Source organism: Ipomoea nil, unplaced genomic scaffold (assembly GCF_001879475.1).
Source record: "Ipomoea nil cultivar Tokyo-kokei standard unplaced genomic scaffold, Asagao_1.1 scaffold3056, whole genome shotgun sequence".
NCBI lineage: Eukaryota > Viridiplantae > Streptophyta > Magnoliopsida > Solanales > Convolvulaceae > Ipomoea > Ipomoea nil.
Genome location: NW_017619484.1, coordinates 2,712,353 through 2,732,437, shown reverse-complemented (window position 1 = coordinate 2,732,437; position 20,085 = coordinate 2,712,353). Strand labels below are relative to the sequence as shown.

The window sequence follows — 20,085 nt, the reverse complement described above, 5'->3', positions numbered from 1 at the left end:
GTCCTTGTCCAGGCTTAGTGAAACGACCCAAGTCTTTCACTCTATGTATTATTGAAAGACCTTGCCTTAAATCTGCATTTTCAAAATTTGACTAATTTAAGGATTCCCTTTAATTAATTCAATTTGCTATGTGTTTTGCATGCAAATTAAATTAAAATACTACTTTAATCAAACGTTTGTTACTCCGACCCTTGTTATGATATTGTGCGTGTTGTGGAATGTTTAACCAAGGCATAGGATTAATAACTCCCTTTTTGTGGAATATAATTAGAGATGTTCCACTCCGCTTAAGATTCAATTCTTTTATAGCGCTTCAATATTGCCTATTGAGGTAGAACAATAAATAAAGGTTGATTCGAGAAACAATGTTGTTGAGCTGCTGCGAAATTTGTCATTAAGAGTTAAAATTATTTGCATTATTCAAACTAACGCTAAAAATCAAAACCAAAAATTATATTTCAGAGAAACACGAATTGTTATTGGTTAAGATATTTGAAGTTATGGTATATCTCATATATATTCAGATATGGAGTGTTAATATTTCATCCAAACCTAACTCGAACTAAAATAACTTAAAATATTGTTATTAGTGTTTTATGTTACTTTCAATTTCATGTTATGCAAAAATATTAATACGCTAATTAATAATAAAATCAATAGAAAGGATAAAATTAATAAAAATAATTTTAGGTATACCTAAAGAAATTAATTCTCAAATTTTAATTAACAAATTTGGAAAACGATACTTTGAAACGTACGGTTTTTGTAGTTAAAGCCTTTGTTCCACTTTGAAAAAAATATATGTAGTTTTGAACTAATATAAATAACCACTTTTTAAGAGGTGTGAAATATGTTGCATAGGCATCAACTTTATTCTCGTTGTGTGCAACGTAACCCTAATAATAATAATAAAGGTTGTTTGTTGGTGAATTATGAATGTTTATTTGGGTATGTAGATTGAGCATTGCGGAGATTGGTAGTGTAATTTAATTTGACATCCTGCAAGTAGAGAAAATTGAAAGAAGCTTTTAAAATTAACTTCAAACAATATAATTGCAGGCATCTCATTTCGCTTTAATCGATATACACTTAGGAACCCTATGAAGGGTATTATTAGCCCGGACTTTAGCTCAGTTGGTAGAGCGGAGGACTGTAGTTGGAGTACTAATCTGAACTATAATTCTTAAGTCGCTGGTTTGAATCTGGCAGGTCGGATTTCTTTTGTTTGATTATGCTTTGCTTTGTTCTACTTTGAAGAGTTAAAAGCAAAAACTCAACGCAATTGCTGGAGATTGAACTCGAGTCTCTCGCGTGACAGGTAGGGATACTCACCACTATACTACAACGACTTGTGCGACGCATGCATCCGAGCAGACCCAATCCAATGTGGCGCGCCATGGTACGGTGCGTGTGGCCATATGATTTCATTTTATTATATTTCTTTATGATGTAAACATTCAAGACCCATTTATATTCATATTTACATTCAATGAATTAATAGACCGGACAACTTCAACAAACTAAAAGTACATTTATAAATCCAAGTAAAATATATTTATAACGTATAATGGTATCCGTGTTGGACTTCCATTTGGAAGATTATGAGTTCGAGCCTCAGTGGAGGCGTTATTGGTTCTTTGTGTTTCAGTAGGTTGAGAAAGTATATGAACAGATACTACAATGTAATAGAGCCAGTAGCTTTCAAAAAAAAAAATATTTATAACGTATAATAATGGGTTGGGTAGAATTGAGGTGTAAAATTAAATAATGGTTATTTTTATGATTGTTGGTCGAATTTGTATTCAGGGGACTGCAACTGCTCTGCCTTCCTGAGGATTCACTGTGACAGGATCGTAATCCCAGCCTTGGTCCATGCATGGCCAAGCAATGAAACATTGATATATGGTGAACTGATGAAGGGATTGTTAATCTAATCCACAGTTGTCCTTGTCCAGGCTTAGTGAAACGACCCAAGTCTTTCACTCTATGTATTATTGAAAGACCTTGCCTTAAATCTGCATTTTCAAAATTTGACTAATTTAACGATTCCCTTTAATTAATTTAATTTGCTATGTGTTTTGCATGCAAATTAAATTAAAATACTACTTTAATCAAATGTTAGTTATTCCGACCCTTGTTATGATATTGTGCGTGTTGTGGAATGTTTAACCAAGGCATGTGATTAATAACTCCCTTTTTGTGGAATATAATTAGAGATGTTCCACTCCACTTAAGATTCAATTCTTTTATTGTAACACCCCCCAAACAAGACCTATATAAAAGCCTTAACACATGCAGATTAAACAACAAAACTAGCACAGCGGAAGATAAAACGAAAACTGGATAAAAGATATCCGAACGGGGTGTCACACCACGTCTACCAAACACGGTAAATGCTACGGCAAACAATCTGCAAGTGTATACATCTATCCCAAAAACATCAGTCTAAAACTACATTAGCGCAATGGCTTCAACAACTCGAGGACCATGTTGATTAAGAAGATGAGAATTGTAAACGAGGTTACAACTTAGGGAGTAAGGAAATCAAAACGAGGTTTTAGGGAGTTGAAAGAATTTCCTCACGGAGAGTATCCGATTTAAAACTCAAGGATAGCATTGATTATGAAGGGAATTAAGATTCTCAAAGTCACAACTTAGGAAAGATGAGGTTGCAACCTTGAACAGATTCGAATCAAGAAGGAAACAAGAATGAGGTTTGAAAAGATAGGAAAGATTTCCTAATGAAGGGTACTAGCTTTAGGCTCAAGAATAGCGTAGGTTAGGAAGGAAATCAAGATTTTCAAGATTACAACTTAGGAAAACGAGGTTGTCATCTTGTATAGAATCGAATTAAGGAGGAAACAAGAACGACGCTCGAAGAGATAGGAAAGATCTCTCGGAAAGAGACAAGGGATGAAGATCGGTTTCAAGAGGTAAAAAGGGTTCACGACTTCTGGCGAAACTTCGGCTTGATGCTGGTCACTACACTTGTCGAACTGAAGGCTCTCTACCTTGACTCAGACGCAGCTAAACTCTTAGACCTTGCCTGATTTCTTCATAAGCTGATGACACTGCCACCTTGCACAAGATAGGTCGGAAAGAAAACAAGGACAAGGTTCGGAAGGAAGGATCACTTGGCAAAAAGGGTGATAGGGTTCGTCTAAGGGAAAGGAAAGATTAACGAGGGTCAAGGGTAACACTCAAACAAGCTAACACTCGAAGCTAACACGCAAGGAAAGGCACGAAGACGAAGGGAGGTGCAACAAAAGGGTACAAAACTTACTTCCACGGTTCCCACTTGCATCTGTCTCACAACTATTGATCTTGCCTTGCCGAGGTTGTTGTTGAGTCCGTTGAAGTCTTCCTCTTAGCCCTGCACTCAAAGGACCGGTGACCTTTCTTGCCACAAGCAAAGCCTTAACACATGTAGATTAAACAACAAAACTAGCACAGCGGAAGATAAAACGAAAACTGGATAAAAGAAATCCGAACGGGGTGTCACGCCACGTCTACCAAACACGGTAAACGCTACGGCAAACAATCTGCAAGTGTATACATCTATCCCAAAAACATCAGTCTAAAACTACATTAGCACACAGGCCACAAAACAAGGATGAGGGTACTAAGCTACCAAGCACTAGACATTGCGCTCGTCTAAACATCACCTGAAAGATACAAAGATAAACATTGGGACGACGCCTGGTCAACGATAAATGCTGGTAACCCACTAATACATGTGAAATATCATACTTAGATAGATATAAGGTGTAAAACCATTTTCGAAACGGAATACATATATATAAGTCAAAAACCAAGATCAACAGTCAACACAAGACTCATCACTCTCAAAGATAACACGGGAACACATCCCAAACCACAAAGGTTAACCACACGCAAAGGATAAAGACTCACCCAACGGCAACACATGCCAAAGTAACACATGCCTCCGTGACTACACACGTCACGAGAGAAGAACACACAACGCCGGCTTTACAAGCCCTCGCAACATCACCCATCACGAGTTGATATGCCTTCCTTATGCCCTGTTCCAACCTTATGGCTACGCCCAACCTTATATCTTCTTCCAACCATTACCTCCAGGACCCCTGTACTTCTTAGTCCAACCTTATTCCCGTGGGACCATCGTCCCCCACCAACGACCACCAACGAGACCACCAATTCATAGTACACAAGGTACCGTACACGGTAACACATGCCCGGATAACACATGTTATCCCCCAAAAACGTGAACCTTACACAAAGGCCACAACTCCATAATCACGTCACGGCCACCACGAGGACCGCTGCAATACCTTGGTGACTAGTGTCCCATACCACTAATCGTGCAATCCAGGTAAAGCCACACACGCACCACAACTCAACAAGAGTCAAACAACGGATCACAACGAAGGTATGAAACATACTCAATCAAGGAATGGGTCACAGCCCAACAACATCAACGATGAATAACACAAGTTATCATCAACCAAACGGAAGGTACAAACAACACACACACGCTAGCGTTTAGATACCAAACTAGCATGCTTATCAACGGGGAAACTCAAGATAGTTCCGAGGAACACACAAGACACCTCTTGATCCAACGAAACACAATGTTGAACACTTAGCACGATTCACGACACCAAAGTCCTACATGGATACCTACCATATAGTTCTAGACATATGAAACATCAAGAAGACACTCGAATAGTTCCACAAAAGAACAACGGGAAGTCAAAAGACTAAATACCGAGTCAAACGAATCACGGAGAACAAATCCCGATCCATCTCCACTGTGTTCCCCGCGGGTGGACCCACGGGTTGGCTCCCACCCGTGGTTCCGCCCGCGGGTACACTACCCATGAGGCTTATGTTCCCCGCGGGTGGGCGGCGGGTGGAGCTCGACCCGTCGTTCCGCCTGCGGGTACATATACCTGTGCAAAATAATCACTTCGGGAATTTTCTTCTCCAAACACAAATTCAAGTCCAAAACATGCCAAATCTCACCCAATACAACAAAATGACTTGAACCATGGAAAATGCCAAGCAATGGCACAAAGGAACCCTAAACACAAGCTCTAGATATGCAATATCATAAGACAAATGCATAAACCCTCACATTTCATAACAAAACACATGTAGAATCCAAGAAATCACATATAGGTAAGCAAAATAGGTTTTGTAGATCATGGGTTACCTCTTGTAGACCAAAAGACTTCACTTTACACCACAACAAGCTCCCCACAAGGCTTACTTTCCAAACCCACTTCAAGATCAAACCAAAAGATCATAAAGATTCTACCTTTAAGAAAAAGACAACTAAGATGGAACCAAAAACACAAGATGAACTTAGATCTTACCCTCCTAAATGCCCAAATAGGTGAAAGGTTGAATCTTGGTAGCAAATCTTGGACTCTTGACAAGGGTCTCAACTTAGCTTGGAGAATAAGCTACACTTCTTTCTAGAGAGAAGGTAGAGCCAATTTCTAGGAAATGTAAGGAATGAAATGAAGAAGTCTTCTAGGTTAGGTTACAATACTAACTCTTAGTGAAAAGTCAAGAATACCCTTACTAACCTTTAGAAAGTGTAAGGAACAAGGGAACTCCCCTCAAAGCTCAAGGTACAACCCAACTTTAAGGTTGACTAGTCAAATACTAGTCCTTGAGTATTAAAAATCAGGATTTTAGGAATTAATTCCTCAAATAAAATAGGATTAATTACTCAATTAATCCATGGATTGAATGTGGATTTGTGGGGTGTCACATTTATAGCGCTTCAATATTGCCTATTGAGGTAGAACAATAAATAAAGGTTGATTCGAGAAACAATGTTGTTGAGGTGCTGTGACATTTGTCATTAAGAGTTAAAATAATTTGCATTATTCAAACTAACGCTAAAAATCAAAACCAAAAATTATATTTCAGAGAAACACGAATTGTTATTGGTTAAGATATTAGAAGTTATGGTATATCTCATATCAATTCAGATATTGAGTGTTAATATTTCATCCAAACCTAACTCGAACTAAAATAACTTAAAATATTATTATTAATGTTTTATGTTACTTTCAATTTCATGTTATGCAAAAATATTAATACGCTAATTAATAATAAAATCAATAGAAAGGATAAAATTAATAAAAATAATTAATTTTAGGTATACCTAAAGAAATTAATTCTCAAATTGTAATTAAGAAGTTTTGAAAACGATACTTTGAAACATACGGTTTTGGTAATTAAAGCCTTTGTTCCACTTTGAAAAAAATATATGTAGTTTTGAACTAATATAAATAACCACTTTCTAAGAGGTGTGAAATATGTTGCATAGGCATCAACTTTATTCTCGTTGTGTGCCACGTAACCCTAATAATAATTATAAAGGTTGTTTGTTGGTGAATTATGAATGTTTATTTGGGTATGTAGATTGAGCATTGCAGAGATTGGTACTGTTATTTAATTAGACATCCTGCAAGTAGAGAAAATTGAAAGTAGCTTTTAAAATGAACTTCAAACAATATAATTGCAGGCATCTCATTTCGCTTTAATCGATATACACTTAGGAACCCTATGAAGGGTATTATTAGCCTTGATTTTAGCTCAGTTGGTAGAGCGGAGGACTAATCTGAGCTGAAATCCTTAGGTCGCTGGTTCAAATCCGACAGGTTTGATTTCTTTTGTTTGATTAAGCTTTGCTTTGTTCTACTTTGAAGTGTTAAAAGAAGCTGAAATCCTTAGGTCGCTGGTTCAAATCCGGCAGGTTTGATTTCTTTTGTTTGATTAAGCTTTGCTTTGTTCTACTTTGAAGTGTTAAAAGAAGCTGAAATCCTTAGGTCGCTGGTTCAAATCCGGCAGGTTTGATTTCTTTTGTTTGATTAAGCTTTGCTTTGTTCTACTTTGAAGTGTTAAAAGAAAAAACTCAATGCCGTTACCAGGGATCAAACCCAGGTCTCTCACGTGACAGGCGGGGATACTCACCACTATACTACAACAACTTGTGCAACGCATGTATCCGAGCTGACCAAATCCAATGTGGCGCGCCATGGTACGGTGCGTGTGGCCATATTATTTCATTTTATTGTATTACTTTATGATGTAAACATTCAAGACCCATTTATATTCATATTTACGTTCAATGAAGTAATATAATAGACCGGACACCTTCCTAGTCACTCTTACATTCTCCCCCAAATCTCCCCAACTGATGCGGATGCTCTTAACCTAACACATTTTGATTAATCCAAAAAAAATATCGATACCCATTTTTATTCATTTGTATCTGATAAAATGATAACATATAATAAGAATTTTACTTAAAAGTACACTTATAAATTTTCTATCCGAATATTGACAATTAAGAAAGCTAAGATACATTCAAGATTTTAACTCTGTTGAGATAAGTTAAATATTGAAACTTCACATTCAAAAAAAAATATTGAAACTTCAGTAGACATATTTCTTTAATGAAATGTGTTTGGTAAATTAGCTGTTAGCTAATAGCTGTTTGGTATAATTTTTTTTTATCAAAAATTAATTCAAAAAATTGCTCTGAACAACTTTTTGAATTTTACCATTTTGGAGTTACAAAAGTTAATTAACCAAACACTTATATTTTCTTTTTTTCTAATAAATTCAAACAATTAATAGTGGTCAAATAAGCTAACTATTTTACCAATCGTTATACCTTGCACCAAGGCGCACATAGCAATGTGCGCCCCACGCATCCAAAAACGACGTCGTTTTGTAATTTTGTTATAAAATTCTGTCTTTTCAGGTATAAAATTCTATACATTCGAAACAAGAGATTTTTATCCTTTTAAAAAAAATTATGTGTTTTCAGGTATAAAATTCTGTGTTTTAAGGTATAAAATTCTGTGTTTTCTATTATATAATTTTGTACATTCGAAACATGAGAATTTTCAGTTATAAAATTCTGTATTTTCATGTATAAAATTCTATGTTTTCTATTATATAATTCTGTACATTTGGAACATGGGGATTTTTAGGTATAAAATTCTGTGTATTATATTATACAATTTTGTACATTCGAAACATGAAATTATTTTTTAAGGAGTTAACAGCAAACGCGCGAAAAGGTCCAAAACGACGTCGTTTTGGGCCAGGGCGCACAATGCAGGTGCACGGTATAATTTGCCCTATTTTACCAAACAAGGCCTAAATTTGGTCTTTGTGATATAGTCATCATGAAGTTGGCAACATGTTTGGGCCAAGGCTTTTGTGAATAATAAACAGCCCTACAAAATGTTGCTCATACCAGCCCTGCCTGCAAATCTAGAGCTCAATGCACTGAAGAAGAAGACAACATGTAAGATGCTTCTCAGATATTTCAATGATGACTTACACAAGGCCAATTGGACTTTTCAATCAAGGAAATTTCCAAGTAAATGATAAGCATTTTCTTTCCTCTTTCCTTTAATTTTGTTATTTCTCTCTGGACTGACTTCAAGTCTTCAACAAAGTCATGCACTCAATCTCTGCCATATTTCCATTTCTTTTCGTACTCACCTACTTTACCCATCTATCTCGATCTGATCTCTATAAATTCAAGTCTTCCATTTCACAGCTATTCATAATCTTCACTCTAATTTTTCTAGCTTTCTAGCCTTCTTTTACTCATCACTTTTCTGATCTCCCTATCTATGGCAACACCCTCAATCGCTCATGAATCCTTCGCTTGGGAATATGATGTGTTCTTGAGCTTCAGAGGTGAGGACACACGCAAAACTTTCACTGATCATCTTTATTCTGCACTGCATCAAGTCGGAATTCGCACGTTTAGAGACGAGGAGGAGCTCACAAAGGGAGAATATCTTGCTCCTGAGCTCGTGAAAGCAATCCAAAGTTCAAGAATCGCTGTGATAATCCTCTCGAAAGATTATGCCTCGTCTAGGTGGTGCCTTGACGAATTGGTGGAAATTGTCGAGCTTAAGGAGAAGCGAAAACTTAGAGTTTTTCCTATTTTTTACAACATTGATCCTTCAGAAGTGCGTAAGCAAAGCGGGAGCTATGGCATGGCCTTGTCAAAGCACAAAGAGCGTTTTTCGGGAAGTGATAAAGTACAGAAGTGGAGAGATGCACTCACTAAAGTTGCCAATATGAAAGGATGGGATTTGCAAGATATGACAAATGGGTATGATATTCCTTTCTCATTATTTTCTTTGAGTAATTCTTTATTTTTGTGAATTGGGCTATGCGCAATTGGGTAAAACATTTGACTATTTGTCGTAATTTACTTTATTTTTATTTATTCATAATTAAAACTTTATAAAACTTTTGATTAATTATCTGTCTTCATTCAAACTTACATTATTGCATTGGGCATCTATATGAGGTTGCAAATAATTGAATATCTCATAAAAGACCATACATTCAAAGTTGCATATAAACAATATAGAGAAAATTACCGATTTGGTCCCTCGACTATGAGGATTTCACCAATTTGGTCCTCGACTATCAAAATTACTGTATTTGGTCATCGACTATGACATTTTTACCTGATTTGGTCCTCAACTATTACATTTTTACCCGATTTGGTCCTAAAGTCAAACCAGTGTGATTAAGGCAATAAATTTGACAATATTTTTGTAATTGCACATTATGTCTTTTTTCGGCTATCCAAGTTTATCCCACACTTAGCCTTCCTTTGCCTTCAGACAAACAAAAAACTTCTTAGTGTAAACAAAAAACCTAATTGCACAATGCAGTCGAAAATTTGAATAATGAGTTAGGAAATCATCTGGAATGCTTCAATATCTAAATCCTCTACACACTGGTCAAAGTCTCAGTTCTTATTTCCCCAGTGAAGTGGATTTAGATGTTGAAGCATTCCAGATGATTTCTCAACTCATTATTCAAATTTTTGACTGGATTGTGCGATTAGGGTTTTTTGTTTACACTAAAAAGTTTTTTGTTTGTCTGAAGGCAAAGGAATGCAAAGCGTGGGATAAACTTGGACAGACGAAAAATGACATAATGTGCAATTATAAAAATATACTCAAATTTATTGCCTTAATCACACTGGTTTGACTTTAGGACCAAATCAGGTAAAAAATGTCATAATCGAGGACCAAATCAAGTAAAAATGTCATAGTCGAGGACCAAATTTAGTAACTTTGGTAGTCGAGGACCAAATTGGTAAAATCCTCATAATCGAGGGACCAAATCGGTAATTTTCTCAAACAATATACTTCACATTTATACATTAATTATAAATATGAGTATTGAATTACAGAGGTTCATTATTTATAGGCTGATTATATATTCATTTGCAAGTTTCATCATATCATAATGCTTTCATTTTCTATATGAATATTGAAGATATGAATCCAAGTTCATCAATTCAATAATCAAGGAGATCCAATGGATAATAAGTCGCGTACCAATATTTGTTGGCAAACACGAAGTTGGACTTGATTCTCGCATTGAACATGTGGTCCAGCTATTGCATGGCAAATCAAATGATGGTGTTCATATGGTCGGGATCTTTGGTATGGGTGGTATTGGGAAAACAACTCTTGCTAAAGCGGTCTATAACAAACTTTTTGTACACTTTGAAAGCAGCTGTTTTCTTGAGATAGATTCAACAATTTCAGGGCAACTAGATAATGGGATAAATATTGATAAAGTAGATAAGACGATCAAAAAATTACATAAACAGCTTTTTCAAAAGCTTTTGAATGAGAAGATCGACATTGGCAGTATAGATGAAGAAATCATGTTGATGAAAAGGCGACTTCAAACAAAAAAATGTCTCATAGTCCTTGATAATTTGGAGCATAGGAATCAATTCAATAAATTATTTGGAGGAAGAGATTGGTTTGGTGGAGGAAGTAGACTTATTTTAACCACAAGAGATGCACATGTTTTTAAAGAGTTGGAAGTGGATGAATGTTATGAAGCTGAGGTATTGGATCCTATGGAGTCTTTGCAGCTTTTTAGCCTACATGCATTTAGACAGCAAACATTACCGAAAGAAGATTATGGTGAGGTTTTAGATGGCATAGTGGTATATTGTTGGGGACTTCCATTAGCTCTTGAAGTTTTAGGGTCATATCTATATGATAAATCAAGGGAAGAATGGATTAGTGCCTTTGCGAAATTGAAGAAAATTCCTAATAACAATGTTCAAGCTAAACTTAAAATCAGTTATGATGGGCTTCCAGATGATTGTATCAAATCTGCTTTTCTTGATCTTGTTTGTTTCTCTAATAGAGTTTACAAGGAGAATATTAGAAGCATGTGTAATTTCTCAAGCATTGAAATTCGAGACTTGATCGACAAATGTCTGATAATTAAAGGTAGGACTGATTCTTGGATTAGTATGCATGACTTAATTCGAAAGATGGGAAGAGAAATTATTCGTTTGGAGTCACCTAATAATCCAGGTGAACGTAGCCGACTCTGGTGCCCTAAGGACATTCATGAGGTGCTTATAAAACAAAAGGTATTTTTTTTTTGCTCTCATTTTTGTTATGCGTGAAATCTTATTACATAAACCTTAGTATTTAAGCTCTTCCATATCACAATAATTAGATTTTTTGCCTCTCAGTTTCGTGTGGTTCACTTTGCCCATAAATAACACATAAGTCACAAAATTTTCAAAATTTTATATCATTGATAAAGTCTCTCTACAATAGATTCACAGTATTTATAGATGCGTATGTGGAGATTATATAGTAGTAATTTGCTATTAAATTTAGCGAAAATAACTAATTATTTACATTTTACCACAAATTAATTTTGGGTAAATTGTAATGGGGTTACATGACACAATTCAAATTTGCTTTTAATTAGTTTCTATGTTCTTATATTGCATATATACTTTCTTCATCAATTAGTTTATCATTTTATTTAATTTGTAGGGTACCAAAAAGATTGAGGTGATTATATTCAATGACTCTCCCCTAAAAAATGTGGTGTGCAAGTATAGTACAGAAGCCTTTAAGGACATGGAGAATTTAAGATTTCTTGAAATCAGTGGAGAGTATATCCATCTTAACGGAAAGTTCGATCATCTATCCAAGGAGCTTAGATGTTTGAAATGGGATTCTTGCCCTTTGAAATATATTAATATTTCATCTGGCTGTTCTTTTGAGAAGCTTGTAAATTTGGAACTACAAAATAGCAACATCAAAGAATTTCAAACCCCCTTAAAGGTAATTTTGTAATATTTTATTCTTTTTTATTATGCTTTTCTATAACAAATTATTTACTACAATATCTATCAATTGAATCTTATTATTGACTTTTATTTTTGAATTCATTTATATAGTTTTTCCCGTGTCTCGAGGTTTTGGACCTTGATGGCTCCTATCTCATTCGGACTCCGAACTTTAGTGGTGCTCAAAATCTTCGTAAGCTATCATTTCGGCTCTGCCATAATTTGGTAAAGGTGCACTCTTTTATCGGAGAGTTGAAGAAACTGGTTTATTTAAGTTTTGGTGGGTGTGAAAAGCTAGAGAAACTTCCAAATAACCTTCGCCATTTGAATTCACTACAATATCTTGATGTGTCATTTGCCTCAAAGCTAAAAGCATTGCCAGAAATTTTTTCAAATTTAACCTCAATACAAACACTGTGTCTAGTGAGAACCAATACTTATGGTGTGCTCTCCAACCTGTCTCGTTTGTCCAAGCTTGAAACCATCTATTTGAATTTCTGCAAGAACATAGAAGTACTTCCAAAACTCCATCACACTGTTTCAAATGTCCATTTGGATCATTGCCACAGCTTAAAAATGATCCAAGAGCTTCCACTCAATCTTAGGGAATTTAGTTTAAATGATTGCAATAATGTTCAAATACTTCCCCAACTTCCTTCCAATCTTAGGGAAATTTCCTTAAAAGGTTGCTACAATCTTAAAATGCTCCCACAATTTCCTCCCAGTCTTGAGATAATTTCATTACATGGTTGTGAATCTCTTCAAATACTCCCACAGCTCCCTCCCAATCTACAGGATATTAGCTTAAATGGTTGCAAAAATCTTGAAATGCTTCCACAATTTCCTCCCCATCTTGTGAGGGTTTGGTTAGAAGGCTCCAAAAACCTCAAACTGATCCCAGAGCTTCCTCAGCCACTTAGATCTCTTACAGCTAAAAACTGTGAGTCCATGGAAAAAATACCAAACTTATCCCACAATACGGTGTTGAGCGTATTGAATCTCAGTGGTTGCAGAAAGTTGAAGGAAATTCAAGGTTGGGAGAATAATCTTCATATAATGAGCAGCATGATGTTAGGAGGCGTTCCACATATTGATTTCTCAGAAAGCATTAAGGAGGTATGCATGCATATATGTTTTTTGCTTCGTGTACTATTGGTGTTTGGTAAATGGCTGTTAGCTGATTGGTTAGTGAATTTGACTACTTGATAGCATTAGCTAATGGTAGAAAAGTGTTTGGTAAATTAGCAGTTAGCTGATTACATACAAAATGACTTTATCAAAAAACTGATCGAAAAAATTACTTTAAGCAGCTTTTTGAATTTTAATAATTTGGAGCAATAAGTTGTTACAAAAAGCTAACTAATCAAACACTCATATTGATTGTTTAATCAAGTCAAACAACTAATAGTGATTAATAAGCCAAAATTGACTAATAGACTAATTATTTTACCAAATAGGACATGTGTTACGTTCTAATTAATGACAACATTTTAGTGGGGGACTTTGGTGATCTTTAAATACCTAATGTATGTTTGTACATATAATTGTTACACCACGGAATAAGGTTTGTGCCTCCCGCTAATGTCATATTATATATTTACCTTCAATTAATAAATTATGGCCCTGTTTGGTAAATTGTTGGCCTATCAGTCAATTTTAGCTTATTTGATCACTATAATTGCTTGATTTAGTTAAAAAAAATCAATATAAATGTTTGGTTAATTAGCTTTTTGCAACTCCAAAATTTTATAATTCAAAAAGGTACTCAAGCAACTTTTTCAATTAGCTTTTTGAGAAAAGAAATTATACCAAACAGCTATTAGCTAACAGCTAATTTACCAAACACTTTTCTACAATCAGTTAATGTTATCAACTAATTATACACTCTAATTAATACAATCAGCTAACAACCATTTACTAAATAGTGTCAATATGTTTATAGTATATATGTATCATCTGTTAATAAATTATGTGTATATTACAATTAACATATTATCTAAATGCAATTAACATATTGTGTACATGTAGTTATTAATTATGTGCTGCAAACACATAATCAAAATGCCTTTTTGGACTAGAATCAACAACAAATAATGGTGGACCTTGGTCCATGGTAAAATTTGCGGTTGTACATACACACACTAATATACTCTAATTTCCTTGAACAGGTTTTGTTAGGTTCACGTCTGGGTTACGTAGGTTTTGAATGTAGTCTTACATGTAACGAAATTCCGAGTTGGATTAGATGTAAAGAGGAAGGAGCATCATTATCTTTCCAATTTCCTACTGAGTCTAATACACTGGAATTTGTTGGACTCCTTTTTTGGGTGGTTATCATAGCATTCCCGGGACTTTCTTGTGATTATTTCGTCAGTATTGAAACTAGTGCTTTCAAAATGAACAGACTGTTATCTTTTAGTGTCCAATTAGAAATGGAAGAAATTTCAATTCTACATTTCATTCCACGGTATCATCTTGAAGATATAAAAGCTGGAGAAGTCGTCAAAGTTACTCCTATAACAAAAATTAGGATTGCTGGTTCGCCAACATCAATTGAAGCGTGTATGATGAAGAAAATAGGAGCCGAAGCTTTATACATAGATAAATACGGCGTCCGACAATTTGTACCTCTTATCAAGTCAAGATCCCAATAATTTTTTATTTTTTTTTTCAAATTTCTTTTGTAATAACATTCCACATTTTGTACTTCTTTTTTGTTAATAATTTCGAGCATTATCTTTAGCATTTATGGATAGTAGTATACTAGTATTGTACTTCTTACTAGTAAATTACCTGTGCATCCGAATAATTTTTTTTTTCTTATGGGATTTGCATGAAATGGCAAATGGGTATGATATTGCTTTCTCATTGTTTTCTTTGAGTAATTCATTATTTTTGTGATTGAGCTATGCGCAGTTGGGTAAAACATTTGACTATTTGTCCTAATTAACTTTATTTTTATTTATTCATAACTAAAACTTAATATAACTTTTGAGTAATTATCTGTCTTCATTCAAACTTACATTATTGCATTGGGCATCTATATGATCGAGGTTGCAAATAATTGAATATCTCACAAACGAGCAGACATTTAAAGTTGAGTAAATACCAACGGAGGTCCTCTGACTTTGGTGGCACTGCCACTTTTAGTCCTCAACTTTTAAATCAACCACTCTTAGTCCTCTTACCTTTTGTTTCTAGCCATCTATGGTCCTTCCGTTAAACTTGACCATCTAATGCCGTTTTCTCAAGGATAATTCAGTCCTTTCATATTAATTTATTAATTATTATGTTTGCCGAGTCATACCGAGATATCCCAACGTCGTTTTGGCACAACCTTCGTACCAGCTTTTGTACGCCATTTTGATTCACGAGCTGGTTTTGTACACGTTCATAGCTGGGAAACCATTGTTTGACTATTCTGATGAGGAAATTAAACACAATAATTAATAAATTAATTATGAAAGGACTTAATTATCTTTTAGAAAACGGCATTAGAGGGTCAAGTTTAACGAAAGGACCATAGATGGCTAGAAACAAAAAGTGAGAGGACTAAAAGTGGTTGATTTAAAAGTTGAGGACTAAAAGTGGCAGTGCCACCAAAGTCAGAGGACCTCCGCTGGTATTTACTCTTTAAAGTTGCATATAAACAATATACTTCACATTTATACATAAATTATAAATATGAGTATTGAATTATGTTAGTATCGATGCGGTTCACAACACCAAAATATAACGGCAATTCGGACCGGAAATAATGAGAATATTTTTAGTGTAAGATTTAAAATAAATCATACATAAAATAAAGGCAATTTGAAAAAGGATTTTCTGTATTTGCAAAAGGATATTACAATAGGAATTACAAATATAACTCTCTATTCTACTCTCTATATTTTTGCTATGCTAATGGGAGAATTCCTGATCGAATGGGATGGGATTGGATGAAGAGGAGTTGCCTATTTATAGCAAATCCTCTCCTGGAACTTCATCTTGCTCTTTCTCCTGAAATGAGCATCTTGCTCTTTCTCCTGCTCTTCCGAAATGAGCATCTTGCTCTTCAGAAATGAGCATCTTGCTATTCAGAGATGAGCACTGTGCTCTTAAGATATGAGCACCTTGCTCTTCAGAAATGAGCATCGTGCTCTTAAGAGATGAGGACCTTGCTCTTCAGACCAAGTGTTTGCTCCTGCTCCTAACCTCATCAGAAAAAAGGTTCTACCCATTTCCACATTTGACTTTAGTATTTACAAATCTCCCACTTAAAGTCACAATGTGGACCTTCATCCTTTCTACCAATTCCGTGCTGCTTGCATACTTGTTAGGCCAATTGAGGATCTACACCATACGAATTTATCGTTGGTAATCGGCTTTGTTAACATATCTGCCAGGTTATCTTTAGTATGGATTTTCTGTATATCCACATTCCCTTCTTCCACCTTTTCACGAACAAAGTGAAATTGGACCCGTATGTGTTTCGTCTTGAAATGAAATGCTGGATTCTTTGTCAAGTACAAAGCGCTCTGACTGTCACAAAATAGAGTCATTTTCTCTACTTTGTGACCGAGCTCCTCCAATAGCATTTGCAACCATATTGCCTCTTTAATAGCTTGAGTAGCAGCTATATATTCTGCTTCCGTCGTCGACGTTGCCACAACATACTGCAACTTCGAGACCCAGCTTACTGCTCCGCCAGCAAGAGTAAACACATAACCCGTGGCGGATTTGCTACAATCAAGATTACTTGCATAATCTGAATCAACATAGCCTCTAATAATTAAGTCTGATCCTCCATAACACAATGCAATATCTGAGGTACCCTTGATATATCTAAGGATCCTCTTCACAGCACTCCAATGCTCTCTACCAGGATTTGCCATGTATCGACTGACCGCTCCCACTGCTTGTGCAATGTCTGGTCTAGTGCAGATCATAGCAAACATTAAACTGCCCACTGCTGATGCATATGGTACTCGAGACATCTCTATCCTCTCTGCGTCGTTGCTAGGACTCATACTTGAGGATAACTTGAAATTAATAGAAAGAGGGGTAGAAATTGGCTTACTATCTTGCATGTTGAAGCGCCACAAGATTTTCTTCAGATAATTCTGCTGAGAAAGCCAAATCTTCCTATTATTTCTGTCTCGGTGAATTTGCATACCTAGAATCTTGTTTGCTGGTCCCAAGTCTTTCATTTCAAATTTCCTAGCCAGTTGAGCCTTCATCTCTGTGATACGATCATTGTTGGGGCCTACTACCAACATTTCGTCAACATACAACAACAAGATGATAAACTGATTATCATCAAATCTCTTGCAATATGCGCAAGGATCGGAGTTAAACCTGTTGTATCCAAGGCTCATAATGAATGAATCAAATCTCTTATACCAACATCTCGGCACATGTTTGAGACCGTATAGAGATTTGGTCAACCTGCAAAGCAAGTTCCCTTCTTCTTCTTCAAAACCTCCTGGTTGGAGCATGTAAATCTCTTCTTCAAGTTCTCCATGTAGAGATGCAGTTTTCACATCCAACTGCTCAAGATACAAGTCATACACAGCACACTCAGGGGAAACTGGAATTTCTTCTTCATTCCTTCCCTCAATTTGTACTGTAGTTGTCACTGGTTTCTCCTTTTCAGTGCTTTCACTTTCTTGTACCTTATCTTCTACAAATAGAACATCCATGCTGATGATAACCTTGTGGGCAGTGGGATCCCACAGGCGATACCCCTTCACTCCATCAGCATACCCCAAGAAAACACATTTTCTTGATTTTGGATCAAGTTTTGATGTTTCTTGAGTGTTGTATATCACATATGCCGGACTCCCAAATGTATGTAAGTGAGAATAACTGGATGGCTTACCAGTCCACATTTCCATTGGCGTTTTCAAATCAATTGCGGTTGATGGTGATCGATTGATCACATAACATGCGGTTTTGACTGCTTCACCCCAAAATGAATTTGCCAAATTTGCAGTCCTCAACATTGCTCTTGTTCTTTCCAACAAGGTTCTGTTCATCCGCTCTGTCACTCCATTTTGTTGTGGAGTATACGCCACCGTGAACTGCCGTTTGATACCTTCTTGTAGACAGAATTTATCAAACTCATCACTAGTATATTCTCCTCCATTATCCGACCTCAAACACTTGATCCGTTTCTCGGATTCAAGTTCCACACGCGCTTTGAAGAATTTGAAAACTTCAAATACATTCGCCTTTCGCTTGATTGGATACACCCAACATCTCCTCGAGTAATCGTCTATGAAGGATACAAAATACTTTGCACCTCCCAGGGATATAACTGGTGCTTGCCAAACATCGGAGTGGATTAGCTCAAAGATAGCCTTGCTCCTTGCTTTAGAGCTCTCGAACTTCAATCTATGCTGCTTACTTGTAACACAATGCTCACAAAAAGGTAATGAAACCTTTTTTAACCCTGGAAGAAGATGTTGATCAGCAAGAATCTTTAGACCTCGTTCCGACATGTGGCCAAGTTTTTGATGCCACATCATCGTTGATTCCTCTATAAGATTGTCTGATGCAACAGCTACTTCTCCTTGTAGTTGTGTTTCTCCTTTAAGCATGTATAGATTGGTCGCTACCTTTTCAGCTTTCATCACAACAAGCGCGCCCTTGATTACTTTGATGATCCCATCCTGAATGTGAATTTTACATTCACGGCTATCTAATTGTCCTAGAGATAATAGATTCTTCTTCAGGCCTTTCACGTGTCGTACCTCTTGGATAGTGCGAACTGTACCATCAAACATTTTTAGTTTGATAGTACCAATGCCAGCAATCTCTAAGGCATGATTATCTCCCAAGAAGACTGATCCTCCAGAGACAGGTTCATATTCATAAAACCATTCTCTTCGTGAAGTCATATGCCATGTTGCTCCGGAGTCCATGAGCCAAACATCAGCTAGACTCTTCCTGCCTTTTACAATTGTTGCTGCAACACCAATTAAAACTTCGCCTCCATCTGATGTACTCACAACACACATCCCTGAGCATTTGATGTCTCGGGATTTTTGCCTTTGGTCCCATCCTTCTTGAGCTGCCAACACTCACTCTTGAAGTGCCCCTTTTTGCCACAGTGAAAACACTTGACATTCTTCTTACCCCTTGACTTTGATCTACCTCGGTTGTGACTCCCACTGGAGCCAGGCTCCGTTGATCTTCCTCTTGTCACTGTCAACACCTGAGACTGTTGTGAGGTTCCAACTTTATCTTCTTTATTTTTGCGCCGACTTTCTTCTTGAAGAACCACAGTTGCAGTGTCATCGAAGACAAGTACCTCCTTGTTGTTGACTAGATTAATAATGAGTTGATCGTATGAATCCGGTAGACTTTGGAGTAAAATTTCAGCACGTTCATTCACATCTATTTTATAGCTCAACGCCGAGAGTTGTGAAAATAGAGTGTTGAGAGTGTTGATGTGCTCAGTTACTGAGGATGTCTCCATCATCCTGAGAGTGTATAGCTTCCTCTTCAAGAATATTTTGTTGTGCAGTGATTTGGCCTCATACAAATTTATGAGAGTATCCCATATCTCTTTTGCCGTACCTTTTTCCGCTACACTTGACAAAACTTCATCAGCAAGTGCTAAGTGCAGATTGGCAATAGCGTTGCTATCCATTTCTGTCCACTTGGCATCGTCAGTGAAATCGGCCGGTCTTTCTTCAATTGCTGCAACGCAGTTATCTTTCCTGAAAACTGCTTTCATTCTCATTTTCCACAACGAGAAACTGTTCCCATTGAACTTTTCAATCTCGTACTTTGCCGTCATTGTAAGTGGTGTTCTTGATCCTGAACAATATATCTAAATAGTATCATATAATAGAAAACTATCGGTCTTGTGAACAGTACACCAGGAAAATATTTCAGGGACAAGAGAGGTGAGTCAC

General features: G+C 36.2%; 1 protein-coding gene and 1 long non-coding RNA gene across 3 annotated transcripts; one reads left to right on the top strand and one right to left on the bottom strand.

Moving 5' to 3' along the window:
- Window positions 1–8,481: 8,481 nt before the first annotated feature.
- LOC109164113 (TMV resistance protein N-like) lies at window positions 8,482–14,927 on the top strand. 2 transcript variants are annotated; one of them, XM_019312876.1, is made up of 6 exons: window positions 8,482–9,148; window positions 10,336–11,461; window positions 11,880–12,173; window positions 12,290–12,914; window positions 13,041–13,294; window positions 14,347–14,927. In XM_019312876.1, exons 1-6 carry the CDS (start codon window positions 8,658–8,660, stop codon window positions 14,830–14,832), a joined length of 3,276 nt encoding a protein of 1,091 aa, XP_019168421.1. In that variant the 5' UTR covers window positions 8,482–8,657; the 3' UTR covers window positions 14,833–14,927. The 2 variants fall into 2 exon arrangements, with proteins under 2 accessions (XP_019168421.1, XP_019168420.1); XM_019312875.1 differs by having other exon boundaries at window positions 12,290–13,294.
- LOC109164116 lies at window positions 13,689–15,217 on the bottom strand. Its single transcript, XR_002051389.1, has 3 exons — window positions 15,130–15,217; window positions 14,023–14,028; window positions 13,689–13,699 (listed from the first exon to the last, which is right to left on the bottom strand). It is a non-coding gene; the product is annotated as an uncharacterized LOC109164116 (long non-coding RNA).
- Window positions 15,218–20,085: the final 4,868 nt, after the last annotated feature.